Below are 17,550 nucleotides of genomic sequence, written 5' to 3' on the forward strand. Positions count from 1 at the left end.
GATGTGTTCCACATTAAGTAGACATTTTGCATCATAAAACATCAATAAATAAATTCAAAGAATGTTTTAATATCCTTATGGATGAGGAGATGAATTTGTTTCCATAAAGTTTCAGAAGAACCATGAGATATATTCACGAAAGAGGACTGAAGAAAATAAATTACTGAAACCACCCTAGGAGGAGGAGCCTTAAAGGAACAAAGAGGCATGGATTTAAAGAGAAGATACGCCTGGTGCCAAGTTTGATGGGTAACGTACTGACCTCTAAGGTGGGGGAGAGTTGGAATGGTGGTGGACACTGGAGATTGGAATTCAAAGCAAAGAAATCTGATGAGGGTGTCATTGTCGCTTACATGCTCTTGGCGTGGCCGACTATTAGGTCAAACGTGCCCAATTTATGTAAGAAAGGGTGTTACCAATGTGTATTTGGGGGGGGCGGCCTCGGGGGCCGATTCAAAAAAAGGAGTGTGTAAAAATATATATTCATGTCTGAGCGTACCTCGTCAGGGGGGAAGTGTCACTGCACTGCACTGTGCAGGCTCCTCAGGCGCGTTTCCCTCTCTTTCTTTTGATTCTCTCGTCTTCATCTCTGTTTGCGTTTGTGTGTGCAGGAGCACTCTCTCTGTCTGTCTGTGTCTGTCTCTCTCTCTCTCTCTCTCTAACTCAGACTCGTGACGTACTTGTTGACCCTCACATCATACCCATTAGCCCATTCCTACCTCGATCTCCAAGACTCCATGCCTGCCTGCCTCCCTCTCCTGCTCAGAACCAAGGCTTTCTGTCCATCGATCCTGCACCCCAGCGCCAATTTCACTTGAGCCGCTGCCTTTCTTAACATCATGCAGCGCAGCTCCGCCCCGCACCAGGGCGTTGCGGCAGACGTGGCCCTTGCCGCCCCTCCGCATGGCTTCTTCCTCCCGAGCTACAGCGGCAGCAGGGCCGGCGCCGCTGCCGGTGGAAGCGCCGGCCTGCACGCCGACAGCATGGACGACGACGAGGAGCCCGCCTCCCCTTCCGCCATCGCCAGAGAGATCGTGGCCAAAGAAGCCGCCGGGCTGGTGGAGCTGCAGAGGCGATTCTCCGTCCGGGACCTCGCCAGCAAGTTCGAGAAAGGACAGGCTGCCGCGCAGGCCGCCGTTGAAAAGCTCTCGGACGATGTAAGGGGCGGCTGTGTCGCTGTCTTATCGCTGCGCCATAGATGGTTTTCTGACGGGATTTTCGTGTTTCTCAGGTGAGGTTCAGGGAGGCTGCCTCGCTCGATCAGCAGGTCCTTCTGCAGAAACTCCGCGAGGTTCTGGAGGCCCTGCGAGGGCGAGTCGCCGGACGCAACAAAGACGACGCAGAAGAAGCACTTACCTCCGTAAGTCGCTGCCGTCGACAATCACATGCCAGAACTTTCGTCAATGGTGTAGACGAACTAAATAAACAAATTTTTAAACAATCGTACAGGTAGAGGCATTATCCTCCCAATTGGCAGAAAGAGAGGCAGAGCTCGCACAAGAAAAGTTGGAAGTCAGAAAGCTGGCAGCTCTTTTCAAACAAGTAAGTCGCAAGCTGTACGTTTGGAGAAGTTTTCTGTTGTGGTGGACCACGTATGTACCCAGGCGTATTCAAAGGTGAAGCGTCTCGTTTTTCACCAAGCAAACTTCCTGAAGGCATTTTCACTTTACAAAAGAAGGCCCCACATATACACACACGCCTAGATTATAATCATTTCAGGTGGTGCTTGGATGAGACCACACGATGTTATTGGATTGATCCATAAATTACTTGCACGTGTCCGTCTCTCACATTTGGGACGTTAAGGGGCTGCTGGCTCCCAGTCTAGAGATTAAGGGTTCAAGTCCCATTCCTTGTGCCACGGTGTCGTCATATGGATCATATATTATCAGCTGGCTTAGGGGCATACATTCTCGAAAAGGTCATAACATGGTTGGCATTGTTGGATATTTCGGAGTTAGTTTTGGTGTGAACACCCTCTTTGGGTGTGAACAACGAGGAAGGCACGGTGAGCAAAGCTTATGTAGGACTTGATTCAATATAGGAAGGGTAGTTTGAATCGGGTTGCAAATGCTTTGAGTGAGGTGAATCTTTTGAGTTTCACCGAGATTAGTAGGTTTATTGTGGTAACGCGCAACAAGCCTTCTTTAAACCTTTACTTTGGTGAGATCTTTAGCATCTATTCACTGAGAGAGAGAGAGGAGAGAATAGAAGAGGAAGTAGACAACATAGTATTGGATCCCAATTACCCACTAAAGGGCCTCCCCTTGCAAGCAGGAGTATTTTCTTATATTACTTCTTTGGAGAACTGCTGTACAATGCTTGAGAACAAGCGATATGATTGCCCAACACAAGGACGAGGAAGACCTTACATCGGCTGAGCATCGACCAATCCAAGTGCAGTGTAGAAGACTCTTTTGGGCCACTTATGCAAGTCCAGGATAGTTCGATACAAGTTGATCTGGATACTCCATAACCCAAGATAATGGCCCAAACCCCTCTCTGAATAGGCAGTGGAATCACCCCCCGATCTCATAATACACCGGGAACTGACAAATATAATGCTCCTCAGACTTTACTCCTCCATGGCACAATCTAAAGAGTCTGCTCTCTCTAGGGATTCCTGTTGCTCTACCAACCTCAATCCAGAGCCTATGGGATGAGACCTTGAGCTGACCAAGTGCTATCCTCATGGCATGTGACATGAAAACATCAAGGTACCCTGGCCTCTATATGAATCCATCCTCTGTAAGCCTCAGAAAATGCCTATCCTTTTTTATGCTATTTACCTATTTTCAGGTCATGTAGAAGCCTAGGAGGCAGTCGGCCGGCTCATATAAGAGTATATATATGCTGCCCTCTTCCTCACTTTTCATCATTTTTTATCATTCTTTCTTGATCACTTTGGTGAGCACCTTCGGTCCTCTGCCTACAGAGTCCACTCCTCGCCTACGGGCTGGTTGTATCCACTCTTTTCTTGAGGATTAGTGGATCAGCGTTTTTGCTGTTTTCTCTCATCTCTCTCTTGGACCTTCAGTGTTTTGTCATTCGTCTACATCTTTCTGTTGCTCTTTGGCATGGTATTAGAGCCAAGAGACCTCTAGACCTGGAATTGCTGATTGGTGCTGTTTTTTTTCAGCATTTTCACACAAACTTGGTGGTTGTCTGCAATGGTTCAAACCTGTGTTTTCTTCTTCGGAGGGGCAGATCTGCATTTTTGCATTTTTTTTCTCCTCCACTCTCTTTTTATCGCGCCCACTCTCCCTACAAGTGTAGAGAGTAGCTCTTGGGCTGTTTTGGTGGCTGTGTTTTTCAGAGAAGGTACATCATGGCACTCATCCAACCTCGGGCGGTTTGGACACCACTCTTTCGACTTTTCCTTTAGATGCCAAGTTGGATGGCACAAATTTCGACATTTGGAAAGTCATGGTGGAAGCAGTCTTGGAGACTTATGATCTTTTGGAGTTCATCACTCGACTTGTCCTTTGGCCCAACCTGGACACTGCAGAGGATGAGGATACGAGGGTTGCCTTTATGCCCGAAGTTGCTCTATGGATTGGCTTAATGTGCGTGCTTCTGAACTCTCAACCCTCATCGCTCACATCAAACAGGATACCCATGCACATGTTGCTTGGAAGAGACTCTCCGACATCTACGATTGGAAGACACCCATGAAGAGAGTTTCCCTAGAGCTTCAAATGTTGAAGCTTTCGCCCATCGATTCAACTTCCGTGCGGGATCACATCAACAAATTGGAGTCATTGCGATTTTAGATTTTTGGGTGCGGGAAGGAGATTTCCAGTAAGGATACGGCCATTCGGCTACTTGCTCAGTTGTCCCCAAAATATGAGAGCTTCTATTCTTCACTTCTTACCTCAGGATGGATGGAAGCCATTACTTGGGATGAGCTGGTGCCTATGGTCCTTGATTAGGAGAGCAGATTTAGGGATTCTTCTTCAAAGAAAGGTAACCAGGCTTTCATTGGACAGAGAGGGGGCAACCTAACAAAGGCAAAGGTGGGGCACCTCCTTCTAAGGACTTTGACTACAAGGATGCAAAGACGAAGGGGTCTTCAAGTTCTAATTCTTTTGGCAACCAGAAGGTTTGTGATTATTGCCCCAAATAGGGGCACTTATGGCTACAATGCCGGAGTCGCATGTGGGATTTGGAAGGGAAGTCAAAGGATAAAGGGACAAGCTCATCTGCCACCAAAGCATAGTGGTTGAGTACTCTATGTACGGTGCGATATGGTATGGTATGCGTACGAGTACGTAAAGTATGCATCGGGATGAGTACTTGAAGTACGTTTACTTTTTTTTTAAAAAATGTGTATATAAAAAAAACACATTATAAATCATTCATAATTTAGCAAAGATGCACAAAAAACAATTGAAATGCAAACATGTATGCTATACAAATGCCAAGTGAGTTGATCCACGACATGGAGTGCAAGGAGGAATTAATGTTGCATTGCCTAGAAGGTTGCCCAACAAGTGCAGAAGAAGCAAGCACTTTCTCATCCTCATAAATCCTAGCCCTCTTTTTGCTAGGTGTTGCATCTGTAGGCAAAGGATCCAACACATCGTCATCAACGATAGTGCTACGAATCTCTCTGCCATGTGGGAACTCCTTGGGGTTCTCCCTTATAATAGCATCAGCCATCTCCTGTGGAATACTTGGGCACCCACCAATTCCCTTGCTCCCCAACTTTGACATGTGGCGGATGGCCCGCGTGATCGAGCTAGACTGCTGCAAGTTACAATAACGGCACTTTCAATGACGAGTACGTGAACCTGCTGATGATGTGCTATTAAGTATGATGGTGTGTGTAGCCCAGTAAGGATTTGGTGCCTTTGGTATCTTGAACAAGCTGCAATTTAAAAAAATCAAACATTAGAAGCCACATTAGTGGTTGAATTTTTGAAAATAGAGGAATTCGGGAATGAAGATTAGAAAAAATACATTAAAAAGGGATTGTTCAAGGGGCTGAATTTCTGAAAATAGAGGAAATGATTGGAAAAAATACAAAGTTAATAGAGGTAATTTCTGAAAATAGAGGGTTTAGGAAATGATTTGAAAATAGATGGAATTCTTGAAGGCTGAAAATAGAGGAAATTTTTGAAAATTGGAATTTCTTGAATTGGGGGTAGTGATTAAAATTAACTTATTAAGGGTAGGATTAGTTTAATTAATGGTTTAATGATTAAAATTAACTTATTAAGGGTAGGATTAGTTTAATTAAGGGTAGGATTAGTTTAATTAAGGGTAGGATTAGTTGAGCAAACCTTCTTGTTTCCACTCTCCTTAGTGGATTTTGGACAGTAGTGCCATGCAGCATATGACTTATTGCAAGGATTGGCTTGATGAACTGCAGCAACGCCGTGATAGAGTTGCCATTGGAGATAACTCTACTGTCTCCATTCTTGGTGAAGAGACAATGCCCCTCATTCCGGATGGCAATGGAGTTCCAAGGGAAGTACACCTCGAGAGTGCTATATGTGGGAGATTTAGGATTTCATCTCCTTTCTGTACATGAGATTTGCAAATTGGGCACTAAGGTGGAATTTATACTCCTGTGATAATTCGAGACCCTCTCATTGACAAGACCTCTCATTAATTGGCAAGGCATCGAGGACCATGGCCTATACAATCTCACGGCTCTTTATTCTTACACAGGTATCCGCACAAGCGATCTTTGGCATGCTAGATTTGGACATCTTCATTTGGAGGCCTTGCGGAAGGCCATTCGAAAGCAGCTGGTGGATGGATTACTAGATGGTGGCACACATGAGGGCCCTTGTCACTCTTGCTCAAAGGGAAACAACATCAAGAGGCCTTTCCAAAGAAGGCTACACGGCGAGCTACGTCACGTCTGGAGTTGGTTCATGTAGATTTGTGCGGCCCGATGCGCACTCCGTCTCTTGGTTCTACTCCATCTCTTGGTTTTGCCAGTTATGTTTTTCTTTTGGTTGATGATTTTAATTGGTATACCTGGGCCTATTTTCTCAAATTCAAAGATGAAACTTTCGACAGATTCCAAACATGGAGAATCTTGGTGGAGAAATAGTCGGGACACTTTGTCTTGACATTACGAGCCAACAAAGGAGGCGAGTTTACTTCTTGCCAGTTAACCAATATTTGAGCTAGGTACTCCTTCAGAGAACGGCTTCGTGGAGTGGAAGAACCGAGCAGTGATTGAGATGGCAGAACATTGGAGTCTTCCTCGAAAGCTTTGGGCGGAGACAATTGCTATTGTTGTTTATATTCTCAATTAGTCCCCTACTATTGTTATTCCATGGCAGACTCCCTTTCAAACCTACCACGGAAGAAAACCCACGGTTTCTCACTTTCTGGTTTTTGGGTCAGATGCATTTGTTCATGTACCTGACGGTGACAGGGGGGAGTTGGATGCTAAGTCCAAGCCTCATATTTTTGTTGGTTACAGCTCACAATCCAAAGGTTATCGGCTCTCTAATCCTGTAACCTTGAAGATCATCGTTATTAGCAGAGATGTGGTGGTTGATGAGACTTCATCTTCCATTGCAAAGGGGGCTTCTTCATCTTCAGGGGCTGATTTGACTCAGCCTCTCCTTGGTTCCTTGTTGGATTCTGTAGTTCCTCTTCCTTGATTTGACTCCGCACGTCCTTGAGCACCTCAGGCGGAGGAATCATCTGACATTGATGAGGAGGAGGAGCTTTCAATGGATGCTCCACAACAGGTTACATCTCAGGAGCAGGGTTCGACTTTTGAGGGGGGATCTTGTATTCCCAGACATTGCGGGACTCAAGGGTAACACAGTTCCCTTCACCCTTAGCAGGGGGTCCCCGTTGATCGGAACGGTTGCATACCATGATATTCTCTCAGGAGAACGTGTGTCAATTATGCGCTGATGTCATGCATCCAGATTTGGGGGAGCGCTTTCCAAACCGACTTGGAAGCAGGCCATGGAAGTGGAGCTTGACTCTATTGGGCGGAATCAGATTTGGGAGTCGGTTCCTAGATTGGCAGAGCGGAAGGTGATTGGTGTCAAATGGGTTTATAAGACCAAGTGCAAATCGGATGGGACTCTAGATAAGCACAAGACCAGGCTTGTGGCCAAAGGCTATTCACAGAAAGCTGGTGTGGATTTTGATGATACCTTTGCACCGACTGCTCAGATGGCGACCAATTCTTGCTCTTGCTACACACTCTCATTGGCCCGTCAAGTCGGCATTCCACAATGGGGAGCTAAAGGAGGAAGTTTATGTGGAGTAGCCCCCATGATTTTAGGTTCGTGGCTCCGAAGGTATGGCCTATAGGCTGAAAAAGGCCTTATATGGTTTGAAACAAGCCCCCAGGGCTTGATATGAGAAGATTGATGCGTTCTTTCAATAGAAGGGTTTCAAGCGGTCGGGCGGCTGATCCAAATCTTTACATATATCCAGAGAAAGGGTTGTATACTCTTATCATTCTCTATGTGGACGACTTGATCATCACAGGCAGCCATGCGGCACACATTGCTCAGACAAAGGTTACCCTCAGTAAGGAATTTGAGATGACAGATCTTGGGTTGCTTCACTTCTTTCTTGGATTGGAGGATTTTCAGCATTGAGATGGCATGTTCATTTCTTAGCAATGATATGTTACAGAGGTGCTAGAGGCTTTCAGGATGACAGATTGTAAGCCCATCACTTCCCCATGGATCCCGACATCAAACTCTCCTCTTCTGGATTTGATCCAGTGGGCGGCAAATACACTTCTCTACAAGAAACTGTTTGGTTCCTTGATTTGGTTGCTCAACACACGACCTGATTGTGCATTTGTGGTGGGAACTCTCAGTACTGTGCAGGCTGCGGTACTTGAAAGGTAACAAGCATTTTAGCATTATCTATGGAGAGGGGGCCACTTTACGTGGTTGGAGCGACTTCGATTGGGTTGGAGATCCGGATTCCCTATGATCTACTACAGGGTATTGCTTTACTCTTGGATTTGAAGCCATTTCATGGACGAGTAAAAAGTAGCCTACAGTGGCGCTTTCATCGACACCGAGACGAAGTATCGAGTGGCTTGTTCAGCTGCTTGTGAGGTGATTTGGTTGCGGTGGCTACTTGAGGAGATTGGTTTTTGACAGCAGCCTACCCTTATCTAATGCGACAACCAGAGTTGCTTGGCTATTGCTAAGAATCTGGTATTTCATGTGCAGACCAAGCATATAGAGATCTAGTACCACTTTGTGCGGGAGTGGATCTTGGAGGGAGACAATATCCTTGAATATTGTCCTACCCAGGACAACACTACAGACTTATTCACCAAAGGATTATCTCAGTCAGCTATTGACATTCATGGCATCTCCTTGGGTCTTGGGCCACCCCCAAGACCTGAGAGGGGGTGCTAGCATATATCATCTCTTGCTTTTTTGGTGTCCACGGGGGCCATTTCTATGCCCTGGCATTCCCCATATTTTTCCCCTATTTCATGGGCCTTTGATGTGGGTTGCCCACCCTTTTTTATGGTATTTTACCTATTTTCAAGTCATGTAGGAGCCTAGGAGGTAGTCGGCCAGCTCATATAGGAGTGTATATATATGTTGCCCTCTTCCTCACTTTTCATCATTCTTGATCACTTTGGTGAGCATCTTCAACCCTCTGTCTACGAAGTCCACTCCTTGTCTACAGGCTGCTTGTATCCACTCTTTTCTTGCATTAGCATTTTGCTGTTTTCTCTCATCTTTCTCTTGGAGCTTCAGCGTTTTTGTCATTTGTCTACATCTTTGCGTTGCCCTTTGACAGGTCCATCATGGGTGATACAAGAAGGCTAGAGATGTCGATAATCTGCTGTGAGGATGAGGTGGCTGCCCAATGAGAGAGAGAGAGAAAGAAAGAAAGCTGTATTAACGTCTACTAGAGGCCGAACTCGACCTATGAGACAAATCAATGTACAACTGTCAATGTCTTCTGGATGTCCAGAGAAAAAAAAAGGACAAAATGAACATGAAATAAACTATGAAAGTACTGAGCTAGTGGGGGGGTGTGATGGATGGAGCACTACTGCTAGAGGCTCAGTATGCAACCTATATGCGCAGGGTATACAAGAATGCAATGCAGATCTGTCTAGCTCCAACCAGTACCATAATGGGGGTGTAATATGTGATACATAGGCGATGGCGAGGCAAAAATACCTCGGAGCATGATCTTCGAGTGTGAGTGTAAGTGAGCTAGCCGCTCCTGGATATGGTGCTGATGTTGAGCCCGTATCTCTGTGATCTCCCTCTGATGTAGTCTGGGAGTCTGGTAGCCTGGTGCTCTCGGTCTCCGTCTGGCTCGGAGGTCCGCAGCGCGCTGAAGTGTAACCCCCTCCTGTGTCAGGATAGGCACTGGGATAGATCTCTGGAAGAAATCAGTGAGTTGGAGCTGTCGCCCACCTCTCCCTGTGGTATGAGTCCGTAGCAGTGTCTCTCTGTGGCGCTGTGTCTCTAGCAAGTACTGGCCAAATTTGTGCTAGTCTGCGGACTCCATGATCTGGCGGAGTGAGGGATGTAACCTGAAGATGGTGGTGTATCTCTCTCTAATGACACTATATGCTTTGCATCTGCATACATAATGTTCCTCACTCTCAACCTCCTCCTGGCATAGTCTGCATATCCTCTCTGCTCTGGGGGTCCGTGTTGCCCTACATGCCTCAATCTCAAGCTGGTGTGATGACACTCTGAGCTGGCCAATCACCACTCGGGCACTGTAGGGCATGTACACATCCATGTATCCAGGTCTCTGTATGAATCCATCCGCTGAGATACGCATAAACTGATCTCTGTAGTATAGCATCTTCGGCGGTAGAGGCTGACTGGGTGTAATCCAAGTCTCTTGAGTGTATCGTTGCCCTAAATCTTGCCGAAGGACTCTGTTCCTCTCACTGTGAGAGAGCTGGATGTGTGGTGCATGTATATCATACTGGAAAGGTGGCAAGTGATCTATGTCAAGACCATGCTGAGTGAGCCACTGTATCATCTGTGAATACCATGATCTCCTATCTCCACTCTCTACGAGCTGCCTGGACGCCTCAAAAGCTCTATGTGAGAGTCGATTTGATGGCATATCTCTGATCCTCTGTATGAAGGAGATCGTCTGGAAGAGGGCCTCTACTCGCATAGGAGGTGCAGCAAACTCCGTCCGGACAATGTCATGTGGGATGGAGGGTTTGCTGTGGATTATCCCTGAGAGCATGAGAATCTGAGGCCTCTCTATCTGAGACCATGTGGAGGTGGCGAGCCCAGGTGCCCATACTGCTGCAGCATACATCAAAGTAGGGGTGACTAGTGTGTCAAACAACCACCCCTTCGTGCGGGGCTCTTGGAAGTGTGCCTGGTGACACTGTCTCTCTAGCATGGCTAGAGCTGCATACCCTCGTGTGAGTCTCTCCCTGGCTGCCTGTGCCATAGTAAATCTTTGTGGCGGAGTCATAAATGTAATCCCCAGGTATGAGTCTACCACCTCTACTTGTCCTCCTACTAGTGTGAAGATGGCGAACCGGCCGTGAGGTGTGGAAAATCATGGCCTTGGTTTTCCCAAGGTTCACTGTAAGCCCCCTCTGTGTGCAGAAGTCATCGAGTGCATGGAGATGGTGCTGTAGTCCCATCTGCGACTCAAAGACCAGAATAATATCATCTGCATATAGCATAATGTGGATTGTGGTACCTGAGATGTCTACCCCGTGCCCACCACCGTGACCAATGAAGTCAGCCACCTCGTTGATGTATAGCCCAAATAGTGCAGGAGAGAGTGGACATCCTTGCTTCACACCTATGCTAGCAATAACATCAGATAGCTCCCCGGGGCATCGTATGCGCCCAAAGACCTGCTCATATAAAGCATAGATGCCCCAAACCATCTCTGATGGGATCCCCAATGACTGTAGGCGCTGGATGAGTCTCTCTCGTGGCACCGTGTCAAATGCTTTGTGGAAATCCACAAAGCAGCAGTATAATCTCTTCTCCCGCGCCCTAGCCTGGTCAATCAGACATCTCAGAGTGAATATATGGTCAATAGTGGAGAAAGCTCGTTGGAATCTAGCTTGCCTTGGTGCTCGCAGTCCCTCCTTCTCTGCATATGAGCTCAACTCTGCCTCGAGCACTGTGCCATAAAGTTTGGCCAATGTATGACCAATCATGATAGTCCTGTAGTTGTTGGGGTCTAGCATGTCTCCCACTTTGTGGAGAGGCACGATGGTGTGCATAGTCCACTCAGCTGGTAGGCCCTCCACTAGTGCCCTATTAAAGAGGTGAGCAACAAAGGGTCCCAGTGTGTGAGCCGCATAAATAAGATGCTCACTCTGTATACTTGTGTGGTCACCGATCTCCCATGCTGTAACCGGCGGATAGCTCTCTCTACCATCGAGGCGGTAAAGAAAGTAGAGGTGGTAGGGCGAGGCTCCTGTGGCTGTGGTATGGGTGGCTGCTGAGAGATATGGTAGGAGGCTCTTTGCATATGTGTGCCATGTGTGTGGATCCTCAATCGGGGTACGAGGGCGAGGCTCTCTCATCCTATGCCATGCAGTGGCTGCATCTCTACTCATGAGTAGGTGGTATATATCCTAGTACTGTGCCTCCTCATATGCACGCCTCTTACGGCGTGTGAGGATCCTCATCTGTCGGCTCGCCTGTCTCTGTGTAATGGTCCCCAATGCTCTTAGGGCACGGAGGTGTCTATATAGCTCTCTGCACTCATCATCATACCACCGATTCTGGGGCATGCTCCTAGATCTATCTGTGTGCAATGTGTGTATGATGGGGGAAGCTGCAACGGGTGGCTGCCGTATGTAGTAGAGATGACAGCTAGGTGGTGAGTCTGTCTAGAGGTGACAGCGGATCCATCTGGAATAGCCCGTCATATACATGATGCTCATATATGTCTGCCAAGTCATGGGTGAAGTAGAAAGTTGTATGCGATGCCTGTGTGGGTTGTGTGGGTGTTGGTGTGGAGCTCGCCAGTGACAGTAAGAGGTACGTGTGATACGCACCAATAGGACAGGGGGGGATGGTGAAAGATGTCACTGCCTGTGTGGTCTCCATGGACCCCATGATGTAGTCCACTGTGCTACCCCCCCTGATCGTGGAAAGCATGTCAGTGCTCCTGAATCTTGCCACTGTCTCATCCCGTTATAAATAACGAGATGGTGTCGCGCTCCGAGCTCAAGTAAGTGATGACCATATCTGGTGTTATCCGGCCCCATGTCCTCTGACACCCTGCAAGCCCCTGTGTCCACCTCTAGTGTGTGCATCACCTCGGGGTGCTCAAAATCATAAATGTCGCACTGTCGGCTCTATGTCCGTGCATTGAAGTCCCCCATAAGGAGGACTTCCCCCAGGTTGGAGTAGTGAATGATCTTATCTGAAAGGGTTGCATATGGTGACTCTCCCAATGGCCCTGTGTCCTCCTCCCTGCCTCTACTCTCATCCTCTGCTGTGATGGCATATCTCGATCCTCTAGGAGAGAAGTAGCATAGAGCAATGTATAACACCCTGTCTGCTTAGAGCTGCAGTCTAATCCACATGTATCTAGCCTCCTGGTCACGTGCTACCACCTGTAGGCGCTCATGTAGCTATCGCTTGAAGAGTACCGCTATACCTCCAGATCCTCTCGATGTGCTCTGCCGTGTGGTCCCCCTGTATGTAAACTCCCACTGATAGCCCTGTACTTTGGGTAGCCCCCTCTCTGGGGTCTGGTGCGTCTCTGTAAGTAGTATGATGTCCCGTCCCTCCATGACCTCCTCCATCCTCCCAGGATGTGTCCGAATTGCTCCATTGCAGTTCCAAACTGCTATGTGTATCTGTGAATCTGGATCCTCCATAGCCGATGTCCCATAGGCCGCCTAGCGCTAATCGGTGGCCTTGCCATCGATGATGACACGGCCATTGCGTGGAGAGAGAGAGAGAGAGAGAGAGAGAGAGAGAGAGAGAGAGAGAGAGAGAGAGAGAGAGAGAGAGAGAGAGAGAGAGAGAGAGAGAGAGAGAGAGAGAGAGAGAGAGAGAGAGATGAGATGAGATGAGATGAGATGAAATGTTATATTAACGTCTTCAAAAGGCCATAATGACCTATGAGACCAAAAGTTACATCATGGTGGATTTGATACAATGTCTGGATAAAAAAACCCAGAAAATGAAAAATAAAGATGATACTACTGGCACCTAGAAAATGAAACTGGAACTGCAAGGTACACTATGGAGGTACCTCCAACTCATAATATGTGCCGCATCGGACACTAGCGGATCTCCTCAATATCCTCTGTGGTCAGCACCCTGACTGGGTGTCCCGCATGCCTCGCAAGAATAATCCGAATCTGCCGCTGCAACCTCCGTCTATGCTGGGATGCCCTCCTCCGTAGTCGTGGGCGTCTGGACCACCCAAGCTCAATCGCACGATCAATCAGTGTACCCCTGGTGTGGGCGGTATCCATGTCCTGCTGTTGCTGTGGTCCATCTGGCGCAGTGATGGCCGGACTAAAGAAGTCTGTAATGTGCCTCTGAGTCTGGCTCTCTGTGCGCCTAAGCAGGCTATCTCTATGTCTCCGCAGCTCAAGCAAGAACAATCCCAAACACCTCTGGTCCTGGTACCCCATGACTCTGGAAAGTGGTCCAAAACCCTCTCTGAATAAACAGTGGAAACGACCACGTATCTCATAGTATGCAGTACAATGGCATATATAATGCAGCTCTGTCTCTGGCTCCCCATGGCATACTCGGCATATCCTGGCCTCAGCTGGTATACCTCTATATCGGCCAATCTCAATCTCAAGCTGGTGTGAGGATGCGCGAATCTGACCAATAGCACATCGTACTGCATGAGACAAGTGTACATCCATGTAACTGGGTCTGATCACAAAACCATCTGCTGTGAGCTGAAGAAAATGCTCTCTGTAGAAAGCCATCTTCGTGCCTAGCTCCTCAGTCGGCTGTATCCATGTCCTCCTAATGTCCAGCTGAACTATGCATCCATATGACGTTGCATACCCTCAGGGGAGTCAGAGATCAACACAATATCATCAGCATATAACAATAGTGGGATCCATGTACCTGCTAGCTGGGCTCCTCTGTCCCCCAATCTTTCAATGTAGTCAGAAGCCTCATCCACATACATACCAAACAATGAAGGAGATAACGGGCAACCTTGCTTCACTCCTATAGTGGAGTGAACCAAAGTAGAGACCCCCTCTGAGGTGCGTACCTGTCTTGCAACTGATCTATATAAAGCCATGATCCCCCATAGGAGCTCTGTGGGTACCCCCATCTCCTGTAATCGCCTCATCAATCTGGCTCTGGGCACTGTATCAAATGCTTTGCGGAAGTCCACAAAGCTACAATAAATCCGTCGCCCATGCGACCTGCCCTCCTCAATAATGGCCCGCAAAGTCAAGATGTGGTCAAGAGTAGAGAAACCTCTCCTGAACCCTGCCTGTCTCTCTGCTTGAATGCCCTCTCTCTCTGCCCATCTACTCAACTGCTGATCAAGAATGGATGCATACAATCGTGCTAGTGTGTGACCAATCATAATAGTGTGATAATTCCCTGGCTCCATAGGGTCCCCTGACTTGAAGATAGGCACGATGGTGGACCTACTCCAAGTCTCGGGTAAGCCTTCGCACATAGCACGATTGAACATCACTACTAGAAGCTCTGCCAGCATGTCTCTCGCATGAATAAAGTGCTCAGTGACCAATCCATCATGATCATATGCTCTCCCAGTCTTCATCCTATCAATGGCCTTCCTTACCATCTCTGCGGTAAAGAAAGTACATGTCTGTGGGCATGGTGCTGGCGGGTCAGGAAAAGGTGTCTGTCCAGGAATTGTATATAGAGATGCTGCATAACTACCCTAGACCTCTGTAGAAGTGATGGCCAAAGCAGGGGAGGACTCATGAAACAGACGCCAAGCCTCCCTTGAATCCTGGCTCAAGAACAGCTGGTATAATTCCTGCTCTAGCTGAGCAAGGAAGGCCCGCTTCTTCCTTCGCACAAGGCGTCGGAAGGCAATATGTGACTGTCGGTGAGTAGTGACTCCCAAAGCAACCTCCCGTTGCAGTCGGGCTCTGGTCTCTCTGCACTCCTCATCATACCAGCTGTTCTGGGGCATACATCCAGAACGTTGTCTTTGTCCAGGCTGAGTATGTGGATATGCCTCTCTCGCTGCATCCTGTAAAGTCTCTGTCAGTATATGGGTCAACTCCTCCAAAGGTCTCCCTGGCTCCTCTGTGTACAGACGTCTATAAATCCCATCTGTGTAGACAGCATCAGTCTCTGAGGTAAAAGTATATAGAGTGTGATCTGCCCTTCGTGTCATCTAAGCTGTGGTAAAGTGAAAAGAGATAGTCAATGTCAACAATGCATGATCCACTACTACCCCAATGGGCCGAGATCCAACTGTGAAGTCCTCAATGCATGAAACAAAGCTGGGCATAGCCATAACATAATCCACTGTGCTAGCACCATGTCTATGTGGAAAGCAAGTTAATCCAGGTGCTGCTGACGGAAACCTCTGCAAGCCATTAAGTATGGCCAACCCATGTGCAGTCCCCATATCTACCAAATATCTCCCATTCTCTGTGCACTCCACATCCTGTGAGCGTCTGTCTAATCCCATATCCAGAGTATCCAACTCTCTCAACATCTCCTCCGAGGTATCATAAAAGGCTGTCTGGCGGTTGCCCGTCCGGGCATTAAAGTCCCCTAACAGGATGATGTCTCCATCCCTAGAGAACTCCCATATGTCATCATCTAGCACAGAGAAAGGAGACTGCCCTCTAGGTGCTGCATATGTCGATGTACTAGGAGCAAAATAGCATATGGCAATATACAGGAATCTGCCTGTGTCGGCCCTCAGTCTCACCCACATATATCTGGCCCGATCATCTCCCCGAACGATGTGTAGAAGCAGTTGCAGCTCCTCCCTGAAAAGAATTGCCACCCCCCCTGATCCTCTACTACTGTGTACCGATCTCGTCCCTACTCTGCAAGCTGTCTCCCATCTGTATCCTGTCACCTGTGGCATCATCTGACCAGGGGCCTGGTGAGTCTCCGAGTAGAAGACTATATCTCTATCTCTAAAGCTGTCCTCAAAGGCACCTACATCAAGTCTGAGGGATCCATTGCAGTTCCAGGCTGCCAGCTTTAATTTGGTCCCATAGGTCTCGCACCGTCATGTAGAGCGTCGCTCCACGATGACCACCCTCCCTTCTCTATAAAATGCTATCTTTCCCTTTTCTTTGCCGCCCTAATCTCTGGCATGACTTCCTTCATATGTGCAAGCTGTGAAAGAGTAAGATCATCACCAAGAAAAATGCCTGTATTCTTTGAAGTGGGTTGTCTCTTCAAGAACTCCTTCTTCGCCTCAATAGAGGGGAAGCGAAGTATGAGAGCTCTTTCCTTTGATGTTTCCCCGTTGCCTCCGCTTTTTTTGCCCACTCTCTAGGCTTTTGCGTGTGCCGGACTGTCAATCCCCATCAACACCATAAGTTCTTTCACCTCCTCTTCAACTTTATCCCCGTCTTTAAGGCTGGTATGAGAGAGAGAGAGAGAGAGAGAGAGAGAGAGAGAGAGAGAGATTACATTTTATTCGTTTTAATAGTTGAGGATATTAGTGAGCCTAGGTTGCTTTGGCCAGCTGTTTGGAGTTTTTGGGATTATGTATGAGTTTCCACTTTTGAGTTAAAGTTTTAGCTTTCCAACAGTTTCAACTCTGTTCCCCTTTTTCATGATACTGGTTTTGCTCCAGACCCTCGCAATTCAAAATCAGTTTCAACTGATTATTAGGATTCATCTCTATGCCTTGATTTCTTTTTTTTGAAGCCTTGTTTGAACTATGTGCTGATTGTTTGGTGCTTGCATGTGTGTCAGGCTTCTGATGATGCAAAGAGGATGGTGGAGGAGGCGAGGGCAGTTGCACATGCAGAGATAGAGTCTGCTAGAGCTGCTGCAAGGAGGATTGAAGAGGGACTAGAAGAGAAAGACAAGTTTCATGGAGTTTTAGGCCAGCAGGTATTTTATAGGAAGTCTGAAAGTTAAAGCTTTGCTTGGTAGAGATCTGCTCACTTGCAAGATGAAATTCACTTTTTTGTCAAAGGAACTGGAAGACATGAGGAGGGAAGTGCAGGAAGCTAGAAGAATAAAGATGCTGCACGAGTCAAGTAAGGTGAAGATTTATCCTTGTTCATGTCCCTGGTTTCTACTCTTCTGTTTAGGATCTTGAGGTGATACAATGCCGATACTCGATATGTTGCAATACACGTTATTGATTGAAAAATGTATGGTGTTTGTGCCAATGCATTGTACAAGGGTTGTAGTAGATTAAAGCACCATAAAAGCCTTATGTGGACTTGGCTGGTCCCGTTACTACATACTCTTCCTTAGAGGAATTCGGGGAATACAGGCGATGTGGGGGGGTTGAACCTATGAGGGCAAGTATATGAGCGGACCACTTTTTCAATGAGGCAACCCACTTGTCTGGTGATTTGGAATTCTTTTTTGAAAACTTTGAGCAATACTCACCATGGTGAACCCATAACGTGCTGTTTCACAATTTGTG

At 47.4% G+C, this 17,550-nt stretch overlaps 1 protein-coding gene across 1 annotated transcript in view; it reads left to right on the forward strand.

The window, feature by feature from the left end:
* Positions 1-427: 427 nt before the first annotated feature.
* The window catches only part of LOC147627526 (stomatal closure-related actin-binding protein 1-like), a 32,238-nt gene continuing 15,115 nt past the window's right edge, over positions 428-17,550 (forward strand). The window contains exons 1-5 of the mRNA XM_086814449.1: positions 428-1,157; positions 1,232-1,360; positions 1,450-1,542; positions 16,863-17,003; positions 17,089-17,157. Of these exons, the coding sequence (XP_086670575.1) occupies positions 840-1,157; positions 1,232-1,360; positions 1,450-1,542; positions 16,863-17,003; positions 17,089-17,157 (750 nt within the window). The 5' untranslated portion in view covers positions 428-839. The remainder of the gene's footprint in view (positions 1,158-1,231; positions 1,361-1,449; positions 1,543-16,862; positions 17,004-17,088; positions 17,158-17,550) is intronic.

The sequence above is a fragment of the Cibotium barometz genome, chromosome 20 (genome assembly GCF_041138505.1).
Source record: "Cibotium barometz isolate CiBa-2024 chromosome 20, ASM4113850v1, whole genome shotgun sequence".
Lineage (NCBI taxonomy): Eukaryota > Viridiplantae > Streptophyta > Polypodiopsida > Cyatheales > Cibotiaceae > Cibotium > Cibotium barometz.